Here is a 14,306-nt window from a genome sequence, read left to right on the forward strand (position 1 = left end):
AATGAAGAGAGGATAAGGCTTGCTTTACTGAATTTGGAAATGGCTTGAACAAGATCAAGTTCAGAGAGGATAAGGCTTGCTTTCCATCCATTAACTAGATTCCTTTCATAGCAATATTTGATATATGGGAGTGGATCCTCTCCAGTGAAAAAAAAAAACTGGATGGTGTCAATTATGATCTCTCATCTTTCGTTATTCTCTCTGTCATATTTAATTTTGGTCCCACTTATAAAGTTAATGGTGAGAGATCACACTTCATTTTCTTAAGTGTAAAAAAATTTGGAGAGGATTCATTTCCTAATTTATCACAGCTAAAAGTAAAAGTAAAGTAACTTTTTACAACAAACTAATTCATTAACTTCTCTTAATATTGTTATGCAAGAAGGATTTGCAGAGGCCAAAGTTGAGAGTTGATAAATACACACATCCCCTCTAAACTTCATAAGGTCATTTTTTTTATCCTTCTTTTCTATGAGTTCATCATAAGGTGTTTATTTTTCACAAAATTTTGTTAGGCTTCAAAAGTAAGTCCTTTGAAATTTGATAAAATTAAATTCACAAAGATATATAGATATATGATACAATCTAGTTCTTTTAACAACTCTTTTTTTGTGTCAATAACTGATTATATCTTAGAATTTTTTATTTAAATTAATTAAATAATTTATTTACTAAAATGTGCAACATATAAAACATTTACGATTTTATACTATTATTACACATTTTCGAGTACAAATCATAGAAGATAAATAATTACAAAGATCAAATACTGTATACCAAAAATGTAAAACACCTTTAAAAAATATTTGGAATATATTACATCTATGTATATGTACAGATCTAGGTTGTTATGCACCCAAGTTTAGACCAAACAAAAATTCAACCTAATATACTCGAGATGTGTGTAAAATTATATAGGTTACTCAACATCCAAGATAATTACGTCCGAAAAAAATTAGCTTGAAGCTTCCAAAGTTAATCACAATCCATTCATACCACCACGCACTCTTTCTTCTCCTTCACAAATATGACTATTAATTATTTTTTTATGGTTATTTATCCGAATAGGATCATAAGAAACGGTAAGAAGGGAGTGATATTCGAGTGCAGTTCTCCTGTAATATTGCGTACTTGCTTTATCGATTCTCTAGATGCGCCGAAGAATGCCATCTTGAACAACATGAGGGCAATAGGTTCTAAAGAGATTGAAAAAGTTACCTATAGATTTCTATCAGCACTGCCAAATGGAGGATTCCTTAACAGAATATTTTGGGTCAAAACTGATACCATGTGAGAGTAATTTCGACATGCATGCTAGACTAAGGGCTAACGTCGCAACATGTGATAGAGTAGTGATATGTTGCGGTTCATGATGTAGGTGGTGGTTGTGGGTCTTTCTCTTTGGTCTCGCAGGTAGGCCTAGTAATGGTGACACTAACTCGCTATGCCGAACCGCGTGATCGTGAAGAGGAAAGTGAGGAGGATTCAGATCACATTGTTGAAACAATAAAACCGGATCATCTAATGAGAGTGATTTTCTTGATGAGTATGTGTCGGAGACTTTAACTGGTGGGTTTCTTCCTCCTCCATTTTTGGCTATTCCATAAGTATTAGATGTTCCAAGTAAAAATACTCTTAACTTTGATGTCATACAGCTAGATGATCCTTTCAATCTTAGCAAAAAAAAAAAAAGATTATAGCACAGATAGCAACGTGAAATTTTGGGTGGGTCATAAGTTTAGGAGTAGAGATACTGCTTTGATGGCAGTGAAGAATTACAACATTCGAAAGAATGTTGAATATAGAGTTTTAGAGTCAGATAGGTTGAAATATCATTGTTGATATAAGTAATTCTCTATTGGGTGTCTATAGAATTTTTGTGGTACACTTCGACAAAATCTGAGCTACTGGTAAATATCATTCTTTACATTTTACAAAATTCACAAGTAGATGTTATTTATGTTATATATTAGGTGATGACATTTATGAGTGATTTTGTAAGGAGGTGCGTAAGTTTGGGGGTCACACTCCTATTTAGCACCAACCATGTCCCAAGATCGTTATCAATTAGATAACAGACTGATTTGCACAGTGATCTTGTTGATGATACATATTGATCTCTCTGTTTCTATCCCAGTATTATAAAGTGCAGTACAACAAAGTTATTATTTCAAGCCATCATATCAAAAGATGTGGATGACAAAGCAGAAAACGATTGCTCAGGCATGTGGGATGGCCATAAAACTGCTAAAAATCTCTAATGTAACCCCTAATCGACTCACGATATGTGAATAAACCAAGATAATAAACTACATCCTAGAGTGTAATGGTATACTCATTCCACAAAAGGTAAAAATTATGCGTCTCAAGCCTCTACCGCTCAACAAATATAGAGAGTAAAGAATTATCAAACATGAAATTTTTTAGCTCGACTGCATGTCTGAACCCAGCCTCCCTAATATAAAGCAATAAGACGTCCGATGGTGGGATAAACAAGGTCGCATGATGTGGCAAAAGCATAAGATATGTCTATAAGAATACATTTGATCAATTTTTTATAATGCGTATTATATTGCTCATAATAACTAAATTATAACATTATCTAATTATGAATTTTATGTATTTAAATTAATTAAATATTAATTAGGGCAAAGTATGCCTTTTTTTCCTTCCAATATTTGCAATTTTTTTTTAAAAAATACCCTTAACATTTAGTTTCATTTAATTTTATCTTTAATATTTTTTTTATTTTTGTCCAAATTATCCCTAAATGTTACTTTCATATAAAATTTTAGGAACAAAATTAAAAACTTTTAAGAAAAATTTTGACACAAATTAAAAACGTTAAGAATAAAATTGAATGAATCAAAAACATTAGAGACAAAATTAAATCAAATTAAAAATTAGGAGTATTTAAAAAAAATTGTCAACATTAAAGACAAAAATAACACATCTTCTAACTAATTAAATCAAAATATCTTAACATTACCACTAAATTAATTAAATTAAAATATCATAACATGTCAGCTAATTAATTAAATTAAAAAATATTAAATATCAAAATTTTAATATATCTTTTAACTAACTAAATCAAAATATTCTAACATATCAACTAATTAATTAAATTACAATAAGATATAAACAAATCAACCTCAAAATCGAATATCTCGACTACATGTCACGTCGCATTTGCCATATGTTTTTGATACTTGAGAGAATTTAAAAAACTGAGTAAGCAAACTTTTTAAATTTACCAAAATATCTTCAAATAAACATTGATCTCAGCTGCACTTTATATATAGATATCAATGTTCTGATCTCGGGTGTTGAGAATAAAAAAATTTTTCTACCATATTCCGGATTTTTTTGCTTTTATTATATATTTTAAGTGCACCTGAAATATGTTAAAAATCAAATGTTTTTTATTTTGGATACACAATACTCAAAATTTAGCTTTCTTGTTTTACTAAATTTTTAGTGTTTGTGATGTGATACATTACACTTAAAGATTAATTTTTGCACATTTTAATAAATAAATAATTTAATTAATTTAAGTAAAAAAATTCCTTATATCTTATCCTCAACAATCCATGTCATCTAGGTCTTGAAAAGGACAACCCACCATCAAGCTATAGAATCTCAACATCGTATAGATTATATTCTGAAATATTACTTGCTAAAGAATCAAATTTCACTCAGAGATAATGACAAATCTTTTGAGCTTCACCAATTACAACTCAGGGAAATTACCTCCAAGTTAGGTTATATAACAAATGTCACCATCCATTTATAAAATGGGATGCTCTAGTGTAAAAATGAAAGTTGGTAAAGATGTAAAGAAAATTTGTCTCTTGTGCTTAGAAGCGGGACACGTGAGAATTTGGTTTCTATAACGGAGCAAGTTGTGGGGGTTAAGATTTGGAGGAGGCTTAGAAGGCTTTGATGTGGTGAGTCTAGTGGGTAATTAGTGAGAGCTATTGAAAGAGGGTTGGATGGGTGGGTGGGCCATTGTGGCTATGGGCTTTGGTGGAAAAAAGTTTTCGGCCAAGGTATCCAAAAAAAAAAGGGTGTGTTAATGTGAAGAAAGGGAAGTATTGTCTCCAGGGTGTTTGCGGTGCGGTTTTTGAATTAATTTTGAGTAAAAAATTTATCTGATTTGAATACTAATTTTATTTGCGGTGCAGTTTGAATTGGATGCTTTTTTTTTTTAAATCTGATCCGATCCGATCCAATTTCAAGTGGTTTGGATTGGATTGGATTTACGGTTTTATAAATTAAAAAAATTAAATAAATATAACAAGTCTCAACATTAAATTTTAAATAATCAACAATGACATAAAAAGTTTCAACAATATCTTAAAAAGTCAACAATAACATAACAATATAAATAAAATTATAGGTTAGTTAAAATAAATAAATAACATTTTGAACATAAAATATTTATTAAATAATAATAATACATGAATAATATAAAAATATATAAAAATTGAACAAGTTATAAATATAATTGTAAATATAATAATAAAATAATAATGTTATAGCACATTGTGCGGTTTGAATTGTATTGCATCGGTCATGATCCTATTAAAAAAAACAAATTAAATAAAAAATTAATCATAGGTATTAATAAAATCATAAACGTTGGTGTTCATACCCTGGCCAAACACTAAGATCCAGGTCCAAATCAGATAAAGAAGCCTAACCCCACACAACCGACCTCCTCGGAAGAGGTCGGATTCGACACAGGCCTCACCTCAAGGAAGTTGAAATCAAAAGTTAGCTGGCAGATAAACATTCGTTCAAATAAGTAACTGCCCCTAAAATCTCTCAACCCATTTCTAGGGGCAATATCTCAACTTCTCTAAGATAAAAGGATGGTTATCCTCCTTAAAAGATGGAACTACTCCAACGGTGGTTATTGGTCCACCACTATAAATACACTGATACCCCTCAGATATCTCTAAATTCCAATACTCTCTCAAAACTTGTTTATACCCCTTGCTGACTTAGGCATCGGAGTGTCTTTGCAGGTACCACCCCCATTCCTTCATACGCACAAGTCGGACGACGGCTCCCAAACGTAAACCGAGTCGGAGGCCATCTCCCACAGACGATTGGGCCAACCTCACAAGTCCAGCCCACTAAACTCCGGTTACCCATCGTAATAGTTGGATTCCAAAATAATATTAAGAATAAGATTATTGAAAGTATTAGAACAAAAATACGATGTAAAAAAAATCCTAAATTAACATTTTCACGTTAATACTTAAAATTTTATAAAAATGTAACATATTTGATTAAAAATATCTAAATTAAAATAATAGGATAATATAAAAAAATTATTTAAGTTGATGTCTACTTTAGTAATTTTTTATTTAAAAGTGATTTTGAGTAGTATAATCCAAACAATATTTATTTTATTATAATTCATTTTGATATAAATATGGTCAAATATAAATCACTTCAATATAAACTTACTTTTTACCAAAATCAAATTTACAAAATCAATTTTATACAAACTCTCATTTATAAACTGTAATCCAAACACACTTCACCAAAAATTTAGTCCATGTGCATTTATTCTTTCTCTTCTTTTATTTTGTTCGGTTCATTCGGGTCATATAACCTTTTTTTTTGTGGTCAAGGGTCATACAACATAAAGTTACTTAATCTTGCAATATGCTTTTAACTCATTCCTCCCTTTCAACTATGATTTCCCCGCGGCCCACTCATATCCAAGGCCTCATATGGAGTCCATCCAACCTAGGCCCAATTCTCGCACATCCAGGTGCAGCACCTTCTATCCAAACGGAGCCAATTTCCTTCCAGCATGAGCTACTCGGCTTCGTGGTTGCTTCACGTTACACCCAGCAAATAATCAGAAGCGGCTCCCGAGACACCTGTCAGCACGAAATAACTCCAAAAGAAATATCTGTATCCTCGCATCTGTACCCTATAATTTCCCTATATAAAATACACACTAAATTTCCTTATAAGCATATGACATTTGATATCTTTATATTTTCTAAAATAACATTGACTAGTGAATGATTTCGTGCACAGAAATAAATAATTTAGACTTAATGATACAATGATTTATAATTGCTTTTTATAAAATTTGAATTAAAGAAAGAATGCTTCATCATAATAATATATGAATGCTTCTACCTTGACCTAAATTTGCGTTCATGAAGATACTTAATCAAAATCTTAGCAAAATTATCTAAACAATGTGTCATAAGTCACCAAAAAATCTTGCAGGATTGGGTGCTGTAAAACGAAAACTTGCCAATGTGCTTTTCATCCTTTACTGAATGTACTATTTCTATACTTAGTAGGAAAAAAAAAGGTAGAATTTACACTAAAAAAATCTGCATTGATGAATGTTATGTTATATAACGCTTTGGCTCATTGTCAGAGAAATTCGTGAATCCTCTATATGATAATTAATTAGGGAAATCAGATCTTGTTATTGACAAATGATGAATAACTGAGAGTCATGAGTAAAATAATACTATAGCTAAGATAGATATGCAGAGTAATTTCGATAATCAAATAATCATATATGAGAAGTAAAGAACAAAAAAAAGTTTGATGTGATCAAATTATTTAAGGCAATTATTTATATACTATAAAATGTCCTGATGTACGAGTCAAAATACACGATGATTATTAAAGTAAGAGTAAAAAAAGTGTGAAAAAGATTATAATTTTACAAGTTACATAGAAAAAGATTATATAGATTATAATTTGATTTCACTTTTAGTAATGAAGCATGCTTCTTGTTGCTGCTAGTTGGGGTATATAGTATTGATTATTGACCAAAAGGTCGTGGATACATGGAAAAAAAATGTATTTATAATGACATATTTCTTTGGCATAGGGTTATTTGACTTTGTATATTTTAATATAATCTTCTTGGCTGAGTTAAAATTGAAGAAGCATGTAGTGACAAACAAACTAATTCAGGGAAATGGAAGAAGTTGATTAAGGAAAATGAGCATTTTGCCTTAAGGTTTTTAAACTACAACAATGTACATCTGATCGATGACTTGTTGACTGGTTCTTTTGAACCAAAAATATTTTCAGTTTTGTCCAAAAGAAGAAAAAGAATCACATCCTTGAGATCTGAAGAGGTATATTAGTAGTTTCAAGCATCTCATGCCTAACAACAGAAACTAGAGGCAGATTATTTTGCACATGGCCTAGTTTCTCTAGAAGGTATCTTTGACAGTTTTCGGCAGCCATCATCCCAGCAGAGTAAGCTCCATGTACAGATCCTTGGTGGTCATCCATGCAAACAGCTTCCCCACCAAAGAACAAATTACCAACAGGCATCCGCAGCCTGTCATACACGTCCTCCGGCTTCCCAACTAAATCATATGTGTAACAGCCGAGAGAGTTTGGATCGGTTCCCCAACGTGATACAAGATACTGAACCTGAAAAGGTTTTAACATAGTATGAATTAAGGTTCCTTAAGTAAGAAGGTAAGATGTAGAGAATAAAGAAATACATTGAGGTTTGGTTACTGGAGAACACAAATTTGTTTGGAGAATACAATACAGAAACAGAAAAGATATCTCTGTCCAAAGAAACACAAATTTTCTGTCATCCCAAAAACTTACAGAAAGATTGAGAGATGAACTTACTGGGTCGGATGCATCAGGAAACATCTTCTTGAGCTGTTGCATTACGAAATTCGCAGCCGACTCATTGGATAGCTTCTCAAGGTCATACGCGAACCTGCCAGCCGCCATATATACAAGAATCGGATGGCCTGTTGCTTTATGTAGATTGAGAAAATAACCACAGGAATAAGAGGTGGGTGCAACAATGCCCAAGAGTTCTACATTAGGCCAAAACACTTTGTCAAATCTTAGGGCAATCTTGTTCTCATTGCCCACACCAAGATCTGCAATTGCAGCAACCTTCCAATCAGGCAGTTTCGGTATAAATTCGATCAAATTGGCCTTTAGGATTCCGACAGGAACTGTTACAATAACGGCGTCCGCTACAAAGTTTGTGCCATTTTCAAGTGTGACCATTATCTTATTGAACCCATTTGATATCTTTGTCACCCTACATGGTGAGGTTTCAAAGAAGGATCAAAACCTTACACCATAAGTCCTAATCACCAGAAGAGGGTAAGATACAGCAGAATAAAGACATGTATTCTCATTACTAACATCAATAAAAAGTAAAATAAATTCAAAGTTCTATGGGTTCAGAGGACAATGCAATAAGATTGATCAAGTTAAACTTGGCAAATGATGCCCAAGATAATTCAATGGTATAAATCTTAGCATGATTTTTCATCAACAGTTCTATTGGATTATCTTGGCGCATCTAACTTGAAGCATTTTAAGGCATTGCCGGGTTCAGATTATAAATTGGGTGCCGCCACATCAAAGTTTTAGACTCAAGTTACAGTCAAATGAGTTTGAAAACTGAAATGAATTTTGATCCTAATCTCCGAGTGACAAAATATTTATTTTTTAGCTTTTTTCCCCTCCCATCTTTATATATCCTGGCCTTGGTATCCTCACTGCTTCAAACATGACATAGTGAATTGTAATAATTTCTTCTTCCTTTCTCCTTTCATTTTCTCATAACAAATCAGAAAAACGACCATGCAGCTAAGTCATGCGATAAATTATGCAGGCATGCCTGTGATTCAAGCGTATATCCAGATTTTTTGCAAGAGCTTTAATAACAGGATCATATCCTTCTACCATTAGTCCATGACCGCCAGAAAGGACGTGTTCCTATAAGAAAATTGATATAATTACTTGACATGGAAGTTTAAGGGTAATAAGGATCTTGTATCATTCAAGAAATATTGAGGAACTCACCTGATCCCAGGTTTTCAGTGATATCATATCTGCATCAGCAGCAAACCAAGCTTCCATTCTGCATATATACCATTGTAGCACTTCATGGGAAAGTCCTTGCTGCCTGAAAAGAAAACTTTGTCAGCTATAAGGATAGATTGAAAAAACTTCAAGCCTCATTGCTTATACATTACTCTCTTTGTTTCAAAATATATGTCACTTCGGAAATTTGGTACATTCATAACTGAAATGAATCTTGATATAAATTAAATCCAAATGCATTGCATTGTTAATATACCAAACTTTCAAAGTGACAGATACTTTGGAATAAAGAGAGTATCTTCTCTTAACATCTGGTAAATCTCTTACTTTAGTTCTGGATGGCTATTCAGCACAACCGAAATTGCTTGTTGAACTGACATGTCATCAGGATCCTCATCCCTTACTTTTCCTGTCTAGAGATGTCAACAGAAAAGCCTTTAGATTCCCCTTTAAGATGATTGTAATTGCCTTCAGGAATAAAAAGCAGCACAAGCCATAAGCTACTAGATCTTACCTCTTCTAGAATTCTCTTGAAAGTTTCCCCAACGTCCATGACTATTTGCTGGGGAACTTGATGACCATCTGTGTTAAAAAGCATGCAACTGGAAAGGCAAAAAATGGTTACAGCAAAGCAGAAGTAGTAGAAGTGAAAAAAAAAAAAAAGAGAAATCAATAATAGAGCTATCAAAGACTTATTATAGTTTGGCAAATTTGCATATAACTATGAAGGATTTAGAAAAAATGCTATTGCTGCATCATAAACCTCCAATTGCAACAATTAAATTGAATTGCAGAACGATAAATAATTATTTTGATTATTACCTTTCCAAATCATGGTCATATAAGATAGAGTCATCACCACTGGTACGATATAACGTAAGCCCTAAACCACGTATCAGCGGAGCCAAGGGATTCTCATTGCAGACACCATGAAGCCTAAAAAATAATCAAGAAACAACTGATCTTTATGCCTGGAAAATAAATGCAAAAATTAAGTTCATCTTTTATCTTCAATACAATGTGTTAGAAACAAAGGCAGTTCCATTGAAGAATTTGAACTCTACCATGATGCTCCCATATCCACAGGACAACCAAAGGAGTAATCAGTATTAATGCGGCCACCAAGCCTATCCCGTGACTCTAGTATAGTAACCTATTCGAATGATTGAGAATAAGACAAAGCAGAAAGCAAGAGAAAATCTTTCTGCTGACCTAATTAAAGAAGATAGAAAGAATAAACAAAGATGAAGTATAATCATAAGTTTGTAAAAATATGGCACCTCAAAAGATGCATCATACAGACTACGCGCGGCGGCAAGCCCTGATATACCGGCACCAATAACAATAACAGAAGGAAGAGGACTGCATTGCCTCTCAATGTGTGAGGCAACAATCTTGCCTGCTCATTAGACACCAAAATCAGAAGGGGAAAAGAAAATCCTCATATATGAAATAGAATAAACTAAATAAACCATAAAAGGAAGAATCTCTCTTTTTACTGAACAAAAATAAATAGGAAAATCATCAACACAAGAATGTTATCCATTATCCAATCCAACTGTGTATGTACAGAAAACATCCTAGAAAGACAGAACTGTGAATTCCATCAGCAAAACAATTAAACAACCGATGGAAACCGAAGAAAGTGCTTCTTAAAGAACAAAGATCCTTGTGTTATCTACTCCAGTACAAGAAATGAATTGTTGACAAAACACATTTCATTTCTCTGAATTTTACAAAATGTAAAAATATTGGCCACTTTGGGATAGAGGATGAACTCCTTTGTCAAGTTCCAGGGTCATTCATTCTCAATCATGAATAAACATATTAAAAAATATTCCCCCCAAACACTGAGCTCATAAGTTTTTAGAGAAGAAACTATACAGAATATCTTAAAATTAACAATGGCTGAACTGATTAGATAACAATTCGGTACATGAAGATTCCAAATAGATATCAATGCAGAGATGCAACAGTTATCCCATCGGGCTATATATCGGTCTCAGACACAAAACAATTCTTCAAATATTCCAAATCTCAATATTTAATACAAAATGAAGTATGAGATTGACACAGACAGACCAAATGAAAGAAATAGTCATACTAATTAGATAATGGGATCATGAGCTGGGAACTTGGTAGCTATTCCGTGATCTAATTATATTCTCCCTGATTATGGATATGAAAATGGACCACAAGAGAAAACAATATGGACAATATATATATATAAAACCCTTCTTTGTCCAAGGTTGTTGATACAAATGACTTGACAAAATTTTACACTGCCAATATATCAGTAAATTTTCTGTTATTGAGCATACTACACTGCATATTAATGTGACAATTTATGGCAGATACAGTGCTCAATCATTTTAGGTGGTGTAGCATGATTAAGATCTTAATTGTTCATAATTGCAATCGTTGACATGAAAATCATCAACAATTAACAACACTAATACATTTGCATAATCGTGGCAAGTACCTCAACATGAAAATTAGAAGTACAAGAAAACAAAAACAAAAAAAAAATAAAGAAAATTAAACTTTCAAGTTTCAACCAATGAATGAATATGAAGAGCAAAAGTATCACACAAGAGTCAAATCGCACGCAAGCTATTTTGGCTAAAAAAATTTAACTTACCAGCTTCCTACCAACTCTGAAACCTAAGGTTTGCAACAAAAACATTAATTTTTTTAAATGAACAGAAGTTGAAGATAATGAGCTAAGGAAACCGTGAAGAATATTATAACACTTAAAAGTATAAGAAAGAATGGGGAAAAGAAAAATGACTAACCGTCTATGAGATTGGTGGAGAACAATTCCTTAGGGTCCATTAGAGAAATAAAAGGCAAAAAAGAAAAAAGATGAGCGAAGTTGGAAAAGGTAGGTAAATTGGTGAAAAAGGTATGTTGAGATGAAGCAATGGGATGAGAGAAGAGATTCGTGTGTTTGATTGCAAAGAAGAAGAATAATCGGGGAATCGAGCAATGCCTGTATTGTGTTTGTATTTATGCCTCTCTCTCTCTCTCTCTCTCTCTCTCTCTCTCTCTCTCTCTTTCCTTCATCAATAGACAGAAACAGAACGCTTTCTCTCTTTCTCTCTCTCTCTCTCTGCCAATCCAGAGAGACGCAATGCAACGGTACTATGGTGAAATGCGACTAACAAATACCCGCCAAACACTGTCTCCATGGAATAATAATAACAACAACAACAACAATAATAATAATAATAATAATAATAATAATAATATAGTTGTAGGATTTTCGAAGGAAAGCCCTTGAAGTCTGAAGATGCAAAAATAAAAACATTTTCTTTTTTTCTAAAAAAAAGGAGTTTGAAATTTTAATGAAATTAAATGTATTAGTTTCTTTTCATTAATATTTCTACAATTTTAATTTTATTCTTAACAAATGCCTATCATTAATTATTAAGTCTAAGAGTGTTTATGGCAAGGCCGAATTTAATTACATTCGTACTCGATCCTAAAAGGTCAAAGAATTTATTTTTTACTCAAGCTAAAAGTGACCTAAAATAAATTGGATTAAACTGAATTGATCGAATATAAAATTATTATATACAAATTTATAAATTTTATATAATAAAATAATAAAATTATATTTTTAAAAATTAAATTTAACAAATATTATATTATGTTTATACCAAAGTAAATTATTTTAAAACAAAAATAATATCATATAGTATAAAAAATATCAATTGGAATATAAAAATATAATATGACATTACTAATGTCATTCTAAAATATATATTTTCTTATTATAAACAATAATTTCAGGTTTATATAATATGACATTACTAATGTCATTCTAAAATATATATTTTCTTATTATAAACAATAATTTCAGGTTGGGATTGGATGACCTGAAACATGACCCGAAAATAATACTGAATAAAAATGACGAACCTGAACTTGACAAATATGCTTTGAGTTTGGACAATCGTCACCCAAAAAGTATTGCTAAAAGGAAGAATCTGACAGCTGCTCGATTGGAAGAATTGCTAAAAGGAAGAATCTGACATCTGCTCGATTAGAAGAATAAATATAAAATTGCTCGAGCGGAAGAGATGATACCTGCAAAGCTACTCCAACACTCAAGTTAGAAGGGTGTCCATTAAGGGATGTAAGAATTGAAGGTAGAATTATATCTTTTGAAAATGTTGATTACCTCTCTTATATACTTGGATCGTACTTACTATATATATATTTTTTTTGTCATCTTCTCGCGGATGATCCACTCCTAAATTAGGAAAAAACCTTCATAATTGTTTTTTTTAAGAAACATCTAGTATTTATAAAGAACGAACACTTAGTTGAGTTGTCGTGTTCGGGTGTCAGACACGATACTTGTCTAACATGTATGTCTGCTATATCCAATAGTATCTTAATAAAAAAATAAAAAAATATTTTTTGCACACACTTAAATACACCTATACCACCATATGTTAATACATCTAGCCTTATTTTTAATATATATTTTTAAAATAAATTTAAAAATAATATATATTATTATTTATTAAAATAAAAAATATTTAAAATATTTTATATTATTAAAATAAAATATTAAAAATAATTAAAATATTATTAAAATTTGTTTAAAAAATATTTTATATTTTATATATATATCTCTTATAAAATTTGAAAATTTATATGTCAGTATATCTAGTATCGTATTACATCCTATGTCCGTAACCGTGTATTATAGTCTAATACGAATTCTTAATTTCTTAGTGTTCCTGCCACGCGGCCAGCTTATCAGTGGGCCTACTCATTTGAGGACCAGTCCAGAACATTAATAAGATCTTAAAAATAAAATTGCTAAGTTTATTAAAATTGATAAAATATCATGAATGGTTAGTAGCACTAAATTTTCAATATGCACATTGGTATAAATTAGTACGCTGATGGTCCATGAATACCAAGGCGCATCAAAGATGGTGGCTCCAAATATATTCATATATTATAATAAGAGGAATGTTAGGGCAGCAACTTTTAAGATTTATAGTCATTAAATGGGTATGTCTAAAACGAGTTTAACCATTATGTGCTTATTGAATGAGTCACACTTATATAGGCCATTGGATTTTATTAGATAAAAATCAAAGGCTAATACAAAACAAGAGTATTGATGGATTCTAATAAATATAGAATATCCTAGTACATAAATAAATGTTTTAAATGGTAATATTTTAATACACAATACTTTAAACAACAACAAAATCTTTTATTCTTAAATAATTAAATATAAAATATATGAGTATTTTTTATTTATTAAAATTAATTATTGCAAAAAAAAATTTATAATATTAAAAAATTATATTAAAATAATATTTTAAACTATAACTAATATAAAAATATAAAATAATTAAAATTTTATTTTATATTACTTGACAAATAATTAAATTATTATATTT

General features: G+C 31.2%; 1 protein-coding gene across 3 annotated transcripts; it reads right to left on the reverse strand.

Moving 5' to 3' along the window:
- Window positions 1–6,964: 6,964 nt before the first annotated feature.
- LOC107458090 (probable polyamine oxidase 4) lies at window positions 6,965–11,921 on the reverse strand. Of its 3 annotated transcripts, XM_016076303.3 has the most exons (10): window positions 11,670–11,921; window positions 10,155–10,273; window positions 9,939–10,027; window positions 9,697–9,810; window positions 9,389–9,476; window positions 9,202–9,287; window positions 8,854–8,956; window positions 8,669–8,766; window positions 7,651–8,080; window positions 6,965–7,440 (listed from the first exon to the last, which is right to left on the reverse strand). In XM_016076303.3, the coding sequence occupies exons 1-10, from the start codon at window positions 11,707–11,709 to the stop codon at window positions 7,114–7,116; spliced, it is 1,494 nt and encodes a 497-aa protein (XP_015931789.1). In that variant the 5' UTR covers window positions 11,710–11,921; the 3' UTR covers window positions 6,965–7,113. The 3 variants fall into 3 exon arrangements, with proteins under 3 accessions (XP_015931789.1, XP_020983188.1, XP_052108196.1); XM_021127529.2 differs by lacking the exon at window positions 9,939–10,027 and having other exon boundaries at window positions 11,670–11,689; XM_052252236.1 differs by lacking the exons at window positions 9,939–10,027; window positions 11,670–11,921 and having other exon boundaries at window positions 10,155–10,427.
- Between the last annotated feature and the right edge of the window lie 2,385 nt (window positions 11,922–14,306).

This window comes from Arachis duranensis, chromosome 7 (genome assembly GCF_000817695.3).
Source record: "Arachis duranensis cultivar V14167 chromosome 7, aradu.V14167.gnm2.J7QH, whole genome shotgun sequence".
In the NCBI taxonomy this organism is placed as follows: domain Eukaryota; kingdom Viridiplantae; phylum Streptophyta; class Magnoliopsida; order Fabales; family Fabaceae; genus Arachis; species Arachis duranensis.